Below are 19412 nucleotides of genomic sequence, written 5' to 3'. Positions count from 1 at the left end.
GTGATGTTAACTGCGGTACACAATTAACATACATTTGTTAAAAAAAAATATTGATTCTATGATATACATGTATATTTGCCAAATGAAAATAAAAAGCTTGTATTTAAGCTCAATTGTTTTTTTTTTGTTAATTGGAATGAAAAAATCAAAGTAAAATGTTTTATTAGAAGAAAAATTAAAGGTTAATTTATGTCGGTATGACACCGGCTTCAAATCGATTTAATGATATACAGCCGATATCGGCCCGACTTGTAGCCGGGTTGCACATCCGACATCTGTCCGATATAAGAAATCGATATCGGGCCGACATAACAACTGATATCGGGCTGATATTGGACCGATATAAAATGTTTGCTGGGTAGTAATATAAAAGTTTGTCATACACTTATTCACGATGACTCTGTATATAACACTAAAATATTTGTGAATATCAGGTGATTTATAGGTCCATTGGGCCGGGTTTAAATGTTTTTAACCTAAATCTTAAGATATGTTTCATCCCTATTAGATGTAACACAAGTAACATACCTGTTGAAAAATGAAGGGCTCCCCGACTCTCGTTCGTCAGCACCAAATACCGAATGAAATATAATCGGAAAGCCTCTTTTAGCCAAATGATCCCAACGCAACATAGAATCAAGAATCATTCTGTCTCCGCATGCCTCCAACTCCCCGTCGTAAAACAAGTCACGTGGTACACTAATAATAGCATCATGTGAGCGGTAGTTGCGAACAAGTTTTGTAACGTAGCGTTCATTGTACCCCGAAGTGTCACATCTCTGGTACTCCGGAATTGTATTCATCAATCGCTCCAAAATAGAAGTTTCTACATCATAACAATAGGATACATTGATGTATTACTGCTAATAGTATTATATACCAATGGAATACAAATGATCAATTAAAGCATTGCTGGAGCCCAAACTGGAAATCTTTAATCTAGCACTACTTTAATCACGCTACAGGGCCTACTTTTTGTACAGTCTGTCTGGGACCTCAACTGTTTGATGTGATATCATTTAAATTGATATTGACTAATATCTAATGCAATTTTGAAAAAAAAACTTTTGATCGTTTCTATTTTTGCATTTAAATGCGTATACAAAGCCCAGTTTTGCTCCAAAAGATGATAATTAGTTTTATACATAATTTTCATAAAAAAGCAATAAAACAGAAAACAAAAGTACAATATTTGTATATATAAACGTACAAAGGAAATAATACCGAGATATTCAAAACAGATGACGGTATAAAATTTAAAGTAGACAAAACACAGATTATTTAAAAATATCAATGTTCATACCTAAGCCGAAATTACGAGCAAATTGTGACCTAAGAATTGGGCCCAATTGTTTTGGATCACCAGCTATCACCAGTTGCCCACAGTTTTCATTGCGATCATCTAGTAGTCCAGTTATCGGAATAATACATTCTGGTTCAATAGCATGGGCACCTTCATCGATGAATACATGAGTGAAGAAGTTTCTCTCAAACGACGCCGAAACTAACCTGAAGATAACCCAATTTAAAGATATACATGTACAATGCTCAAATTCGATATTAGAAAATTTTAATAATTGCTAGACATTCTTTATGTTAATATTAAATAAATATTTTTTTGATTCACACAAAGTAGATAATTTATATTATGTTTTAAATCCTGCACACAATAGATTATCTCAATATGATTACATTAAGTGTCATCAAAAAACCTTGCAGTTTCTTTAGGAAATCACCAACTTTACATTACCTGTAATAGGTAGGGAAGCAACTTTACATATACAGTTTATTCATTCTTTTATTCAAATTAGACATATTTAGTCAGACTATCATATATTCCAATAAAAATTATGTGATAAAAATGTTTTACTCAATGATGAGCATAGTATATCTTTAAGTGTTCAATATCATTTGAAAGTAGAAAAAGTAAAGGTTCATTAAATTTAATGCTCTCTCTTTATACAGAGAGGAGGGACAGGGGTCCGGGTGAGGATATATATAAAAATCTGGAAACATATTGATCCCTCGGAAGCATTAATCACATCAAAATTACATGAAAATTGCAGACTCGGTTTGATTGAGTCTGTACAAGAGGGATAATGGATAAGTGCAACATCCCTCATGCTGTGCTTTTATCTTTTCTGACGCAAATAGCGAGATACAATATTTGTTCAAATTCCTGTCTGCAAGTACATCTTTTTGTCATAAGAAAACGTGCGTGTTTATGTCTTTGGGTTTTTTTTGTTATACTATTGGTTATGTATAATTCTTATCACGAAAGGCGTAATGAAAATTAAAGATTCTCAGTAATTGTAATGATTTAGATATGTATTCCTTTACAAACTTATTCATTGTAATAGACGAGGTATTTTTGTCTTAACACATCTAATACTCGACTGCGTGGCGCAGCGTAAAAAAGGCTTACCTCCCAACAGTGCTTAGTGTCATTACGAGAATTTGGAATTTCTTCAGATCAGATATAGCTGGATAAAAGTTGAGTTGAGCTGTTTCGAATCCATGATTTCTTTAGGAATAGTAATCTTTGGTCTAGACATGGCATACAGTCTAAAGATGTCATTCTTCTTTATTGTGCCTGGTTGGTTAGGGTTGATAAGTTTCTTCATTAAGAAGTCGGCGGCAGTGTTTTCTGGACAACAAGCTAATATCCGTGCCTCGGGTTGGTTATGATATATCTTCAATAGATTCAACAGATTTTTTTTTTTTGAAAATTAAGAAAATGAGATTGTGTAAGATATTGTTCTGTAAGGATATAGTTCTAGAACAAAAACAGTAATATTTTTAACGCATGTTCTAGATTAAAGACATAAATGTTTCAATCAAAGACATAAAAATATATCAATGCTTATTCTAGAACAAAACATAAATAAATATTTCAGAGCATATTTGAGATTAAAGACATACATGTAAATATTTTAATGCACTTTCTAGATCAAAGGCATACATGTAAATATTTCAATGCATGCATATTCTAGATCAAAGACATAAATCATTTCAATACAAATTCTAAAACAAAGACATCAATATTCTAAGACAAAATGCTAATATTTTTCAATATACGTATGTATATTGTAGAACAAAATGTTAATATTTTGCACCTTAAATGTATAGTTAAGATATGTATATCACTCGAAAATTTGACATTTAAATTCACACGACATAAACATGCATGAGTAAAGAAAATTGACGATAAACTTAAAATTATCATATATCAGCCACTGGAAAATCTTTGCATCACCGGAATTGTGGCAAACTTCATTGTCATTTATACCTTCCCTAAACACTTAGAAATCATTTCATATGATAAAGATTTAAGGCGAATTCAAATAATTGATTTATGCTTTTATTTTTTCCTGATCTAAAAACGTCGTCCGGTTACCCACCCGGATTTATGCCCTTCGGGTGGAATTACAGGAATTTCCATTTGGATTTTTTCCCAATCTTATCATTTATTCGAACGGGTATTTCAATATTAGCAGAACCGATAAAATATATAGATTATCAATAATACATCCTTTGTTATATATCACACAATGGCATTTGTTATTATAAATGTTGTTAAACCTGTCTTATAGCCTCGGTAACTGTGACTGTCTTTCCGGTTCCTGGTGGACCAAATATCAAGTAAGGACCTGGACGACTGGTTCCCTTTACAATGTTTGCCACAGCCGTCCGCTGCTCTTCATTGACATTTCTATCAAACCAAGGCCTTAAAGGTTTCAACGAATGATTCATTTAACCGGGAATATAAAACTTTTTGCCTTAAAGTTACAAACAAATTATTTCTAACAAACTTACTACCTTTGGAATTTCTGGAATAATATTCAATTGTTATATTCATAAACTTTGTTTGCAAATGATAGTATTTTGTATAGAGGTGAAAATATTTCTGTGATAACATTTTGCTTCCTTTACGGCACATAACTGTGCGTTCAGGGCTATACTTTGTTCAGTTGTTGAATATCTAATATTCTCTTAACCTATTACTAAAATATTACCAGAAACATATTTCTGAGGCATAAAGTGTCTTTAAAGGAACTCCACTGAGACATCTTTACATTATCTGGACAGGGGATATCTTCTCGAAATTTTAAGAACATCCGATGTAAATCTATACATATAACTCTAAAATTACAGATTATTACCACATTTCGTTTTCTAGAGGAGCAAAACTAAATTAATTGAAAGCATTTAAACGCATTTAACTTAACTCGAGCTAGAATTCGCACTGAAAATTTATTTTCAATTCTGAATAATTGTGTGTATCTCGTTTTTTCTGTTTTCAATGCCTAATTTGATCTATGTTAGATTTTTGTTTAAATTTTACGTTTTTAGCCTTTTTGACCACAGTGGAGTTCATTTCAAGCAAAATTGAGATTCGAAAATAGAAATAATGGTCGTATAAGTGAATATTGGCCAAGTGGTTAACGTGTCGGACTAATAATCCAAGTATTGCTGGCCACGTGTCAGGGACAATTTATTGTTTCTTTGAGCATGAAACTTTACACTCATTGCTTAGTAGAGGTTGGCTGTAGGAACGGATTCGAGAGTGTTTCAATAAGCTTATATCCTCTAACACAATCAATCTAATATAAATTATTTTAAACATTTTCTTTATTATAACTGCTCTATTTTAGAAGCTGTTCATGAAATTTATCTGAAATGATACAATACAGATCAAATATTACTGATAAAATAAAATTCAATGTCAACACTTAAAAAAAAATTAAATTAGTTGTTAACTTAAGTAACATTCGTAAATTACTTTAGTGGAAAATTGTCTTCTCTCTCGGATAACGAAGTTTCTTCGGAAGGAAAAAGAATCGTTTCTGCATACTTCAGACCAGTTAGAGCTCTATGCTGTATCCATAAATTAAACTTTAGAAAGTCAAATCTGATTTCATATCTTTTGCCTTTAATCCAAGTATCTCTCAATCTGTAATTGAAACTAACTGTACAGTAAAATCTTGATACATATATTGTCAATATCAAATAGCAAATATTAAAGCTACAGTATGAAATGCTTTGCACACAGCATGGATAAATTATTAGTTTTCACATTGTTTGATTTCTTTTTCACTTCTGAAATATTTTTTGAAATTAGAAATCCGACTTAAGCCGTTGCATGGAGTTGCATTGGGTATGTTATACAATATCAAGAGGCGGTGCGGGAAATGTATCACGCTCCCATGGGCCATAGTGAAGTGGGTACACTTTTGACGGTTGCAGTTCTGTTTGATTGATCCAATGGAGGGTGGTGGTTAATGCACGATATCGTGCATATCTTCTAGCGCTTAATTCAATATTTAAAAAGGAAAATGATGAATTTGACTTAAAACCATTTGCAGATAAAAACTAGCAATAGTGTTTGCAATAATATTGTGAACTGTGGTGGTTAATATTATTAATAAATAAATATAATAAAATATTTTTTAACCTATACTGCATAAAACATAAAAAGAAATGTTTGCCTCACCTCTTGGAAACACCTAGATCTACAGTCTCCAACTCTACCTTATGCACTATACCTTCATATCGAACATTTCTGTTTCCATCGGCAAAAATATACACCCTATCCCCTCTCATTATTGAAGGCCGTCTCTCCATCAGACCCGGAACCTTTATACACAAAATAGCAATTTTATTCAGCCTTGGAATCTTCATACACAAAATGGTATATAATAACAAATATAATTAAGATTGTATGAATAACGTTTTATCAGAGATTAATAATAGAAAGGTAAGTAATCAAATAACACGTTTAACGACTTTACTCTTATAATGATCGAGCCAAGCTGGTGTCAACCTGTCATGACGTAACGTCATGACAATTGACCAATCATGTTAACACAAATTACTGCATGAAAGCCTACAATTTCTGGTTATATACTAAACAACAAAATAAAAATAAAGGTTGACAGTGAGAACAGAAAATTTACAACACACATTCTTACAAAATATCAAATATTCTATAAATGGTATATCGACAGAAAAGAGGACAAAGTTAAAACGTAAAAATAACAAAATTAGACTATGAATCACGCTAGCGCTTGAAGGGAAGTATTTTTTTATTTAAATTTTGGCATGATAATTTTGAAAATTAATGTAAATAAAATAAAGCTCAGGTCATTTCTGGAAGGAATCAAAACGATTAACACTTAACCTGTTGGAACTAAGTCGGATAGCTTTTGTAATCAGTTAAGAGCGAGCATTTTACACCATTGATGTTTGAATAGGCTCTATATTGTTGATAGCTCATTTTTTTTTTTTTTTTTTTTTTTGATATTGCAATCCCTCATTATCTTCAATAAGCTTACTAGATAGAAAATGATAGAGCTATTTGAGCGTAAATTGCATCATAATTTAAATATCAATGACATCTATAAAATAATAACTGAAATGCTAACAAATAAGATTGGCGATTAGTAATCTGAGGATTGCTGATCGCGGGGTTCAAACCCCATCAGTGGGGAGCTGTTGTTTTGTGAGCAAGAAACTTTACACTTATTGCTTAGTACTGCATGAAGTTAGTTCAAGGAACGGATTCGAAAGTGTTTCAATAAGCTTATAGCTTCCAACACAATCGAACTTAAGTTAATTCGTATAAACTAAACCTAAAAATGCCACAAAAGAAAATATTGCACATTTTCAATGATCAGATGAAGGAAAATAGACAAAGAGCATACGAAATGGCTTGCTCGCTCCTTTTAAAAACACATGCCAATTGTATAAACAGAGTAAATAAAACTTTTTTTGAGACAAAAACACATATAAAAGGGAACGATTGCCTTTACTGGTGACGGTGTCTTTTTGTCAACACAGGTATCATGAGTTCGAACGTTTCTCAGTCGCGACCAAGTTTCCACAAATTACACCGATACCTGTCAGTTTAATAAAGTGGACTCAGGAGAGGTTTCAAATAAGATTCAAGCTTTCATCACAAAGTTAGAATAATTACGTTTAAACTCAAACTTTAACATACCTCTAAAATCATGACTCTTCTGTGCATGTCAAGCGTCATCTCGTGAGACTTGAGATCATATATTTTTATGTCTTTAATCATTTGGAGCTCTTCTGTCCACAACAGTGTGTCAAACTTCGACTTATAGTTTGTTATGTTGAGGTCGCAGTCAATTGCGCGTCTGTATTAGCATAGTTATAAATAAAAGTTATCAATGGTGAATGAAAATTGTCAAAATCATCCAATATATTGAATCTCAGTTGGTTAATTCTGAATAGGTTAAATCTGCATTAAGTTTGACTAGCCTTTTAAACAATGTGGTAACAAACAAAAACATGAATTAATAAAAAGATATAGATACCAAATGTGTAGCTATTCCAGCAATTGTTCAGTCTAATTAAAGACTGTAATTTTGGATAAGGCATTAAGAAATGCAGATAAGTCGTAAAATGTGAAATGGCTTCAAATAAGACATAGAAAAGGGCAAAAGAGTAAAATTCACAGACAGTGTAATTTTATTATTTCAATTAAGTAAAGATCATGTGACATTGAAAAATCATTCAAAGTTTTAAATCCGTTTTGCTACAGTTGCATTTTGGTATGATTTATAAAGACTGTCTTCCAAGTATTTATGTCAATCATAGTTTTTACCTTTAACCTAGATTAGTGTAATGCATTTGTCCTTCTTTGATTTGGTACAGTACATTTGAATGAAGGTGTAACACGTAACAATACAAAAAATGGGTTACCAACACAATAGAGCCTGATGTGCAGTCTGGCAGAGTTCTATAATGGTGGCAAGAACTAATCGTGTTTGGATACATCAGGTTAATGGTAAAATGAATAACAGTAAGGCAACAAAGTAGGTCAACAAAGTTGCAACTAGAGTTATTTTGATAGGTGGTACTAATCATTACTTAAATCACATAAATATTATACAAACAAATAAATCTGTGTTTCAGGGCTAACAAAATAGTACTAGCAGACGGGATATTCAATTATTTTACAGTATTGCTGATTGATTTAACTCACTACAGTGTTGGAGCAGTACCTTTAGATGCTTGAAGAAATCATGATCACACAGAAGAAAATATCGTTTTGCCGCCGATACTTACATTTATCATTCATTCTTGTATATAAATCGGAGTGAATTCGATGTTTTCATGTGCATTTTGCAGGGCGAAAGAGCGAGCTTTTCGCATTTAATAATTCAAGTGCCTTGTCCGAAATACGGTATTTAGTGTGGTTTTCCAACACTGTTTTAAGTCCTACTCATTGCTGATCAACAACAGTGCTTGCTGGTGATATTCAAACAAGAGATCGGTCCAACAAAACTTGAAAATAGTCAAAGTTCAGTTGCTAAAATAGTACAGGAATTATCAAATTATCTTCATTCATCACAAAAATACAGTTTGCTTTGCATGATATGCGCACTTTTCTTTAATTACAAATTCCTTTATTAAGTAAATTAATGCATTTTATAATTAAAAATAGGAGTTTATTCTTTTATATATTTTTATATATTTATGTATTTATACCTTAATTTCAAATCTAGTATCTCATTTTTGGCATTCAATCCTTTTTTTACTTGATGCATAAGAACGGGTGGAACGAAGCTCTGGGAAAGTTTACCTCCTAACATGTTTTTCCCGGACCTGAAATAAATCAAATATCAGTACCGTTTTGCTACAATTTACTATACTGATTAAAATGAACTGCAGCTTATATTTTTGGTTGGAAAAAAAATATGTTGTATTGTAGTAATGTTGTCATTTTATCTTAGAAAACTGCATCACATCACTTTCATCACTGTTACGTCTTCTTCAAAACTGCGTCAGCAATGTTCCTTTCTTAGTCCGCTTTACAAATTTATATATAGAGAGAGCGGACGGACCGGTGAATGGTTTTCTTATTGTTTATGCATTTTATCCACCTTAATTATTTTGATTTGTCAATTATATAAAACAATTTTTCAAAACATAATATATTTAACTTTTTAAATTTCTAAGGCTGGAGGCCGCTTTCAGAAAGTTGTCGTTATTATTATATAAATATTCAAAAGATATATGTCAACAAATATATTTATTAATATATTTTTATATATAGGTGTGTTTTTAATCATAATCATCAAGACTGTATTTATCTATAAGTTTCTTATGATTAATTTATTTTCATTTTGTTAACAAAAGTTTCTCTTGTTTTATAAATACTGACATAAACAGCTTCATGTGAGTGCGTATGTAATTAATTTATCAAAATATCACTTTTTCATGATGGTCATATTTGAAATGTTTGTTTTCTCTAATATTTCGAATATCTATATATGCACGTGACTTGATATTTTGATATGATAATTCTTTTTGTTTGTTCGTTTGTTTTGTTGTGGTTTGCTTGTTTGTTATCACGCGCCTATTTATATTATAATATTTAGATATGACTGTACTTTCAAACAATTAATGTTGCTTACAATTTTACAACTATTCGCTAAATAACATTAAAAACGTTTGAACACACGATCTGGTAAAATGCCATAAGAAAAAACTTACTTTGGGCACGGTTCACCAGGTACTGTTTCTTCAACATGTTCATCAGGGATCTCCTCAGGTGGCTTATATGGACCAATAGGAGCCATAGCTTCATGCAAATCACCTAGATGAAAACAAACATTGATTATATATCATGAATACATAAACTTTTTGTGTAATGTTAGTGCTCATATGTATACTATGAACAAAGTTATGTTTTTGTTGTGATAGAAATAGTGATATTTAGCAGTGACATAAATACAGTGATATTCAACAATAGAAAAAAAAATTAAATTTTAAATAATGGCTTAAAAAGTGATGTTTAACAACGACATTAACAGAGATATTTTCAAAATAATATGAAAAACGCTCTTAACGTTCTGTGAACATGTAACATTACAATGCCTTCAAATACTTTTAATAGTATCTTAGACAGAAATAAACAATGTCGTACAGCAGTGACATTCAAGGAAGCGTTTAGACACTATCTGTGAATCACAGATCATTGTGTAAAATTGTGTCTTAAAATACAAAATATTAATTGACACATTTGTGTATTGGCCAATTCATAGAAACTAATTCGCATATTTCAACAATGCTATCATACCTTGCATTTCTTGTATATAAATGAATAATAAGTTAAAATACGGACCGCTGTGAGAAATTAGATATAAAGATGAAATGCAAACGGAAATTTAGAATGATGAAGCTCGGTTCTATTGAGTTTTTTTATGGAAAGCAGTGAAAAAATGTAAGTCCCAGCTCTCTGGCTCATACGCAGATTTAAACATTTAGGTATGAAATTAAATGGTGAAAGACTGAAATATTTAGCAGAAACACTCTCAAATGCTATCATTTTGCAGTTATTTTTAATGTGCTGCTTTTCAGCCACTCCATGATTTGTCCCTAGGTAAAAAAAAAAGCATTTTGTTCTAAACGAAAAACTAATACAATGGACTGGATTATATTTAAGCAGCCATATTACCTAGCACGTGTACAGAGACAAAACGTGGAACAAGCTCTTCTGAATGCTGGTCAGCAGTGTCTTGTATGAGCTTATTGTTCCTATCCATCCACTCAAAATAGAATGCTAATGGAACAAAGTGGTGGCCAAAATCTACAGGAGCCTTACATTGTACTCGTATCTCAACGCTAGTTCCTTAAATAGATAAAAAGATGATTTAGAATGAGCCACATTAAATAACAGTCAACTTCGTACTCTGATATATACTATATCAAAATTCAGTTACACTTAGCTTTAAAAGTATCAAATAAGTCAGTCTTTATATCACCTTATAAGATTTTTTTAATTAAAAGCTGATACATAACCTGGTTTACCATATTGTCTGTTTGAAATATAAGTTAAAAACGGACTTTGAATCAAAAGAAAAGTACACTGTATCACCAGTAAGTTGTTTAATTAATTTTTTCAACAATAGGTTTATTGCCATCAAGTTAAAGTAAGATAACTTGGGGGGGGGGGAGATAGTCTCTGGTAAACATGGTGACCAAAGTGACCAATTTGTTTTGTCTTTCTTTCTATTTTTTTGTGCAGAGCCCTTCAATTTCTTTGGTGCCGAGCCTGATAAATTTTGTATTATCAGACACTGGTTTTCTATTCTATTTATTATGTTTACAATTCTAATATGCGTTTCTTTATGAAACAAAAACCAGAAAAGAACCTCTGAAGTTCATGCCGTGCTCAGTAATATGCTAAGGAAAAAAGTTCCAAATGTTTTAGTCAAATGTAAGGCATTCAAACTATCTATTCGATTCAAAATTTATCAGTTTAATATTTCCAAACTACTATTCTCTTCATTCTATTTCAATATGCATTGATGAGGTGACTGAAAAAGATTAGGGTGACTGACCATGCTATATTTATCTGGCATGCACTTTATCAACATAAATCAATGACATGGTAAAACTTTGAATATTGTCATACTAAAACTCGTTCTTGGTATTTTACAACTTGTATTAATACCTGGCTGTATGTGAAACTTGGATCTAGGGGGTCTAGTGTTGTCTTTCTGTACCAATCTAAAGACGCCTGTATCCCATAATAACAAAAACCTTCTTAGTAGTAGAGTATGCCAATCACGGCTCTTGTTTTTGATGGAAATCAGCATGAATACCTCATCTTTAGGTCTACATTCTTTTTCTATAAGCAAACTGGTGTTTACCATTGGTACAGACTCAATTTCGATTCCACTTGGACAAGTCAACATCTGGTCCCTGGATTAATTAAGATTTAAGATACCATACAAGAAAATGAATAAACTAGTTATGTAATTTTAATATACATATAACACAATAAAAAACATAGAGTCTGAACAAAATATCCCTTACAAAAATATCTAACATTGAAAAATTAATTCTCAGTGTTTACATTTTGTTAAAAATTTTCAAAGCAGAGAGAAATAGAATCCCAAAAAAAGTCCAAAAACGGCAAATTGAAAATGTTTCACGCTCCGTTTGATGAGGCTCTCCATGGACCCTAGCTAGCACCAGACTAAGCAGAATTCAGAACTTAAATATGGTTATGATGTAATTTTGAATTTAGAAAATCCGCAGATGTGTTTATACGGTAGTTATCATGGAACCTTTAATGCAATTCCATGAAAAGCGTTGTATGCCCCCCCCCCAATAAAAGAATGCAAAAACCCTAAACCTGTTTCTTGTGTGTATGTTTGTGTGTGTGTATGTGTGTTCGTGTGTGTGTGCGTGTGTGTGTGCGCGCGCGCGTGCGCGTGTGTGTGTGTGTTTGTGTGCGTGCGTGCTTGTGTGCGTGCGTGTGTGTGTGTGTGTATGTTTCAGTCGTTCTAATATAGAAAGTAGAACATATGCAGAAAAAGATTCACAAGGGAGAGTGATTTTCATGACCCAGCCCTCAACAATGTCCAGTCAAATAGGTTGTCTGCAACGGCACCAAGTAGGGCATCGGTCAGAGCCTTTACAAGGGACGAGAATGCTTTAATGGCGGTGAAGGGAAAGGACCATGAAAAAAATTAAAAGTTATAATAAATAAACAAATAGCATTAACTCGCAAGAATAAGTAAGATCCCGAAACATTTGTTTGATCCTAAAATTTTAGGGGGTTAAAGGGACGGGAAAAATGATAACTAAAGGGCAATTGCTGTGTATCGCTGTTGACTTCATTCCAACGCAATTCACAGAAGGTTTGCGTTTCTTATACTGGTACCAAAGGCTGTGAAATTTATGTCGGACCATTGCAACTGTGCCAAAAATAACAGTTTGAAATAATTATGCCATTGTCCTTTGTTATTTTTATTCATGTAAAATTTTTAACCACTATATTAGTTGTTCAAAATAGCATCAAATAGTATCAAAATTTCGAAACGAAGTACTAAAAAATAAGGAAATGGAATTTAACGAACCTGTTTTTGTAGATGTCGTAATGAAACTTATGAATTCTGTGTCTAGTACCGTTTTGGTGTTGATCAAAGTCTTTTTCTCCCGGGCATTGTACCCCACAAACGCCACAAAAATTGGGTGTACATGCCGCTTTTTCTTGCCATTTTTCTAACGTTTTCCTGTAGTCTTCAGAACCAATAATGTTTCCATACTCTCCCTGTACATCCTTTCCAAATATGTAATAATCACCCAGCTCGTGTATCATGTTCTTGTATCTAAGATACCGCAAAACATCTCTGTATTTAATATCAGTATAGTGAGGATTACTATTCCGACGATGTAGAAGAAATTCTCCTTCATATATCGCTTTAAGATCATCTCTTTTAATGACGTCTGGATGATCATTGTCTGTCAGATATTTTATAAATACCCTAGTCTCTTCACCTGCAGAAGTTCCACGATTTCTTCTCCGCATTTTCTAAGAAATGAAAAATATACAAATATTTGATTTTCATGATAAAAAAACAGTATGAAAATAATCTGTAACTAATATATAGCTTATGATATTCCTCACGTAAGCAACTGTGGTCAGAACAAATTTGTTTTCCTATGCCGTATATTATTTTGTTACTAGGGGTCATTGGTTTGTTCCTCGAGCTAGGCGTATACAATGAATCTCGGACATATAGTGTAATGGTAATTTGTTGGGTAAATGCTGATTGGATAATTAATCGGTTGCTTGCAGAATAAATGGTAATTACTAATAAGTTGTCCCGGATAGCTTGATCGACCTCCATGAAATGACCAAAATTGTGTAAAAATTAGAGCTATCATGAAATCAATGTATCGTTGATATTTTGTGCTTTGTTAAAAAGGACCTTCGATAGTTTACATGAATACATGTTTAATAAGGGCATAAATTGTGAATGCTAGTTTATAAACATATATACATCTCCGTGTTGTAATTAGTATGCATAAATCACCGATTTGGATATATTATTTATATTCTCGAAAACACGACATCAACAAATTAATGCTACCGCCGTAAGGACCAACAGTGATTTTATTGCATAGCACAAACTTTTGGTACTTTTATGTTCAATAGGGAAAATTTCGGGTCATTTTAGACATACAAACATATTAATTCAGACAAAACAAGGGAAGTGACGTTACATCGTTGAGCGACAAATAATTATTATTTCTATATAATTATTTATACGACATCCCCAGCAACGATATTCAAAAAGTGTCTTCTTACTTCTGTAAGAAGACACTTAAGGTATTACCACCCTAATAACTGAAAAATTTATATCATAGGTCAGATATATACCTTAAAGTACACCTGTATGCAAAATTTAACAAACTTTACCGTACGGAAATCGAGTTATGTCCACTTTTATGAACTGAAGCTAGGGTGTATGAGGGCCCTGTTTCAGAAATAAGTAACCTTTAAATAATTTGCAATAACATTCTAATGAAAAACGTTTTCCCATTAAATGTTGGTAAGAAACAAATAGTACTATTCAGCAAACAATCAACATAAACAAAATTATGGTTTCTACTAAAAAATTATACTTTTACCGTCTAGTTTTGATTTTATTACACTTTGAAAATATCAGGTACCATATTTATTACTAGATTAAAATAGCATTATTTAGCCAATAAATACCTATATGAATTAAATAATAAAAAATAAACACTTTTTTCTACCCAAAATGGATGGAGAGATACATAAATAATGTTAAAAGAAAAAGAAAATAAAATAAAAAGTTGACCCATCTGAGGTCTGAACCCATGACCCTCAGTTTCAATGTAGTTAACAGTAGTTCTAGCCCATCTGAATACTCTTCAAGCGGAGATAAGGCATTAGGATGGTAATACCTTAAATACAACAGAGATATAGTGCAGCTGAAACATATTGTGTCCTACTTGAGCCAGGTACATGACACCTTTTGCCATGCAATGTTTTTCTTCTAAAATTCTCATGTCGCCCTTCTTTATCTGCTTCGACTCGGACAATTTATAGTTTATCCTAGTTAACTGTCTTCTTGCGTCTGTAAGAAGACACGTTTTAAGAAAAACTCGAACTGTTTCTAAAATACTATTGACACTGGTGGTATGGCACAATATGGAAAAACGCTTATGTCTACTGGTACTTCTTCACAATATCGTTAACAGAATATGTCTGATAGTACTATGTCTCAATATCGGTAAAGGAATATGTCTGATAGTACTCTGTCTCAATATCGGTAAAGGAATATGTCTGATAGTACTCTGTCTCAATATCGGTAAAGGAATATGTCTGATAGTACTCTGTCTCAATATCGGTAAAGGAATATGTCTGATAGTACTCTGTCTCAATATCGATAAAGGAATATGTCTGATAGTACTCTGTCTCAATATCGATAAAGGAATATGTGTACTGGTGCTATATATTAAATATCTATACAGGAATCTGTCCACTGGTGCTTTGTCACACTATCTCTAAAAGTATCTGTCTACTGGTGCTATGTCACACAATCTGTAAAGTAATCTGTCTACTGGGGCTCTGTCACACTATCTGTAAAGGAATCTGTCTACTGGGGCTCTGTCACACTATCTGTGAAGGAATCTGATTACTGGTGCTCTGTCACACTATCTGTGAAGGAATCTGTCTACTGGTGCTCTGTCACACTATCTGTGAAGTAATCTGTCTACTGGGGCTCTGTCACACTATCTGTAAAGTAATCTGTCTACTGGTGCTCTGTCACACAATCTGTAAAGTAATCTGATTACTGGTGCTCTGTCACACTATCTGTAAAGGAATCCGTCCACTGATGCTATGTCACACTATCTGTAAATTAATTTGTCTACTGATGCTCTGTCACACTATCTGTAAAGGAATCTGATTACTGGTGCTCTGTCAAACTATCTGTAAAGGAATCTGTCTACTGGTGCTATGTCACACTATCTGTAAAGTAATCATATTACTGGTGCTCTGCCACACTATCTGTAAAGGAATCTGTCTTTTGATGCTCTGTCATACTATCTGTAAAGTAATCTGATTACTGGTGCTCTGTCATACTATCTGTAAAGGAATCTGATTACTGGTGCTCTGTCACACTATCTGAAAAGGAATATAACTTCTGGTGCTCTGTCACACTATCTGTAAAGGAATCTGTCTACTGATGCTCTGTCACACTATCTGAAAAGGAATCTGATTACTGGTGCTCTGTCACACTATCTGTAAAGGAATCTGATTACTGGTGCTCTGTCATACTATCTGTAAAGTAATCTGTCTACTGGTGCTCTGTCACACTATCTGTAAAGGAATCTGATTACTGGTGCTCTGTCACACTATCTGAAAAGGAATATAACTTCTGGTGCTCTGTCACACTATCTGTAAAGGAATCTGATTACTGGTGCTCTGTCACACTATCTGTAAAGGAATCTGATTACTGGTGCTCTGTCATACTATCTGTAAAGTAATCTGTCTACTGGTGCTCTGTCACACTATCTGTAAAGGAATCTGATTACTGGTGCTCTGTCACACTATCTGAAAAGGAATATAACTTCTGGTGCTCTGTCACACTATCTGTAAAGGAATCTGATTACTGGTGCTCTGTCACACTATCTGAAAAGGAATCTGTCTACTGATGCTCTGTCACACTATCTGTAAAGGAATCTGATTACTGGTGCTCTGTCATACTATCTGTAAAGTAATCTGTCTACTGGTGCTCTGTCACACTATCTGTAAAGGAATCTGATTACTGGTGCTCTGTCACACTATCTGAAAAGGAATATAACTTCTGGTGCTCTGTCACACTATCTGTAAAGGAATCTGATTACTGGTGCTCTGTCACACTATCTGAAAAGGAATCTGATTACTGGTGCTCTGTCACACTATCTGTAAAGGAATCTGATTACTGGTGCTCTGTCACACTATCTGTAAAGGAATCTGTCTACTGATGCTCTGTCACACACAATCTGTAAAGGAATCTGATTACTGGTGCTCTGTCACACTATCTGTAAAGGAATCTGATTACTGGTGCTCTGTCACACTATCTGTAAAGGAATCTGATTACTGGTGCTCTGTCACACTATCTGTAAAGGAATCTGATTACTGGTGCTCTGTCACACTATCTGAAAAGGAATATAACTTCTGGTGCTCTGTCACACTATCTGTAAAGGAATCTGATTACTGGTGCTCTGTCACACTATCTGTAAAGGAATATAAATACTGGTGATATGTCACACTATCTATAAAGGAATCTGTCTACTAATACTATGTCACAAATCTATAAAGGAATCTGTCTACTGGTGCTATGTCACAATATCTCATAAAGAAAGTGTTTACTTGTGTTTTATCACAATATCTATAAAAGAATATGTCTACAGTTGTAATGTCACAATAATTATCTTTAAAAGAATCTGTCCACTAGTGCTATGTCACAATTTCGATAAAGACATGCGTCCAATGGTGGTATGCCACAATATCTATAAAGGCATATGTCCAGTGGTACAGTGTCATAATATAGATAAAGGCATTTATCCACTGGTGCTATGCCACAATATTCATGAAGGCATATGTTAACTGGTGCTATGTCATAAATATCACAAATTTTGTACCCATTTATCAAGTCCTTTGGAAAACAAATATAAAGTAGGTTAAAATACGTAAAAATATAGTGAAAGAACACCAATAAGAAGTAAATTACTACAATTCTGCCGTAGAATAATCGCTCTCGCATATGATTGATTTAAGCAGTGTTAATACTACTTAATCCGGTTAACAATCCGTCGTTGGGGGGTCTTGTTTCGAAAATATATTTGAACAGTAAACTAGCTACGTGTGTGCTTCTTATACCTTTTCAGCCATTGGTGCAACAAAGTCGTATTTTATTTATGGAATGCTTGGTATATAAAGCGCAACAGTGTTACCCATTATACCCGGTGATATCTATGAAACGCGTTCCAATTCACCGGTTATACCCGGTGCTATCCATATTGATCGAGATTTTTCCATTTACAATACAACAAATAGTTATTCAGTAATTTATAAAGAGAGAATGTCAAAGCAGATCTACATTTTTAAATACTCAAAAGAATATCGATATGTAGAAAAAATTGTATCAGATCAAGGTTTAACGCTGGGGAATTAATTATTACTTATTTATCATTCTTTGTGCGACCAGGCTATTTATATTTTTTCTAAACTATTTGTTGTTTGTTCCGTGTTTTTTTTTTGTTGTTCAGATTTTGAAATCTAATACCTGGTTTGTGCGGGGGTTATCCCTTCGCTGGTGTGGGATAACTGGCAAACTGTTCACCAACATGTATACAACTAAAAGTGGATTTTGTATACAAGTCACGTAACACTAATAATAGTTGATGTAATGTAAAAATGAATACAGCCATTTGCCTAGAATGGAACGAAATATTTGAGTTAACAATGATTATCACAATAAAATTGGAGTTGTACAAAAATGTCAAGTATCTGGTAACAAATGCCGTGAAAATGGTGTCCTTCATATTTATATCTAATACATAGTATATATTCAGATAAACTCCTGTAGTTCCGTCCATTCTTTGTAAGTTTTAAAACATTTAAGCATAATTATGATAAGTCATGCAGCAAAAGACAATGTAGGTTACACAATGTGTTTGTCTTATCAAATTTCATATGTACAACGTGTATAGAACTTTATATATACAAAAAGCTCGAAACGATTTAAAACGTGTTTAAATTAATTTAAAAAGTATTTTACTAACCTTCAAACACAAAATAAACACTCACAAATAATAGTAACAAACCGTTATGTATTTTACAAATGACTAAATGTTTATAATCATGAATCTATATTAAGTAAAGTCTTTATCCTTTTCTTTTTTTTTTCATAAAAAAATGTATTGAAGGTTTAAAGGTACTAAATGAAACCTTGAGGTTAGAATATCTTTTTACTTCAATTCTTTGTCAACTAGAAATAAACACATTCTGAAAACATGATACGGCATGTTATGCGAAGGATTCAATGAGAAGGGAAAACAGAACATTTTCTTACTGGTTCTACAGCATTTGATTGTGTTTATTATTTTAAATATTTTCCTTTTTATTTGAACCTGGAATGTAGCAATCTAAGATAAAAAGATAATGCAAACATAACAAAAAAGGATCATTGTTGGTGAAAAATTATTTGTTTGAAAATTGCAGACTTGGTTTGATTGAGTCTGTACATGAGGGATAATGGAAAAGTGCGACATTCCACACGCCCCCTAGCACCGAAAGCCGCACTGTATTTGAATGATAATGGAATAACTAATTTAAAATTCACTTCGTCTGAAGATAAGTATGCAAAAAAGCGGAAATAACATACCGGGTACATATATATCTACATATTTTCACAGAATTATCATGTAAAATATAGTGGAGAGTCACACTACAATTACGAAATATTAATTATTTGAATACATGGATCAATATACAACACACTTCAGTTCATTGGTTTTTTTTTATATTTCTGATAGTGCTTTTTTTCCTGGTGTTTGACGTTCAC

The 19412-nt window shown here is 32.8% G+C and overlaps 2 protein-coding genes across 2 annotated transcripts; both read right to left on the bottom strand.

The window, feature by feature from the left end:
• Positions 1–423: 423 nt before the first annotated feature.
• Positions 424–2488, bottom strand: LOC132716948 (putative helicase mov-10-B.1). Its single transcript, XM_060700292.1, has 3 exons — positions 2426–2488; positions 1304–1509; positions 424–826 (listed from the first exon to the last, which is right to left on the bottom strand). The coding sequence occupies exons 1-3, from the start codon at positions 2446–2448 to the stop codon at positions 477–479; spliced, it is 579 nt and encodes a 192-aa protein (XP_060556275.1). The 5' UTR covers positions 2449–2488; the 3' UTR covers positions 424–476.
• A 7-nt stretch (positions 2489–2495) lies between these two features.
• Positions 2496–18749, bottom strand: LOC132716947 (putative helicase mov-10-B.1; the record flags this gene model as incomplete). The annotated part of the gene is made up of 11 exons (XM_060700291.1): positions 18631–18749; positions 12903–13357; positions 11489–11739; positions 10490–10663; positions 9526–9628; positions 8518–8634; positions 7001–7160; positions 5495–5637; positions 4784–4954; positions 3583–3727; positions 2496–2693 (listed from the first exon to the last, which is right to left on the bottom strand). Coding segments are annotated over exons 2-11 (1914 nt in total), but the record flags the coding sequence as incomplete, so codon positions are not given.
• Between the last annotated feature and the right edge of the window lie 663 nt (positions 18750–19412).

Source organism: Ruditapes philippinarum, unplaced genomic scaffold (assembly GCF_026571515.1).
Source record: "Ruditapes philippinarum isolate M1 unplaced genomic scaffold, ASM2657151v2 ctg1431_1_1_1_1, whole genome shotgun sequence".
Classification (NCBI taxonomy): domain Eukaryota; kingdom Metazoa; phylum Mollusca; class Bivalvia; order Venerida; family Veneridae; genus Ruditapes; species Ruditapes philippinarum.
The sequence above is the reverse complement of the archived record's forward strand: the minus strand, read 5'-3'. Positions and strand labels throughout refer to the sequence as shown.

Bases quoted from the DNA above. Each gene is read 5' to 3' on its own strand.
- LOC132716948 (XM_060700292.1), bottom strand. From the start codon at position 2,448: ATGACACTAAGCACTGTTGGGAG. The intron at 1,510-2,425 runs GTAAGCCTTTTT...GGTTATCTTCAG, and splicing joins ACACTAAGCACTGTTGGGAG to GTTAGTTTCGGCGTCGTTTG. The intron at 827-1,303 runs GTATGAACATTG...GTTATGATGTAG, and splicing joins TGCTCGTAATTTCGGCTTAG to AAACTTCTATTTTGGAGCGA.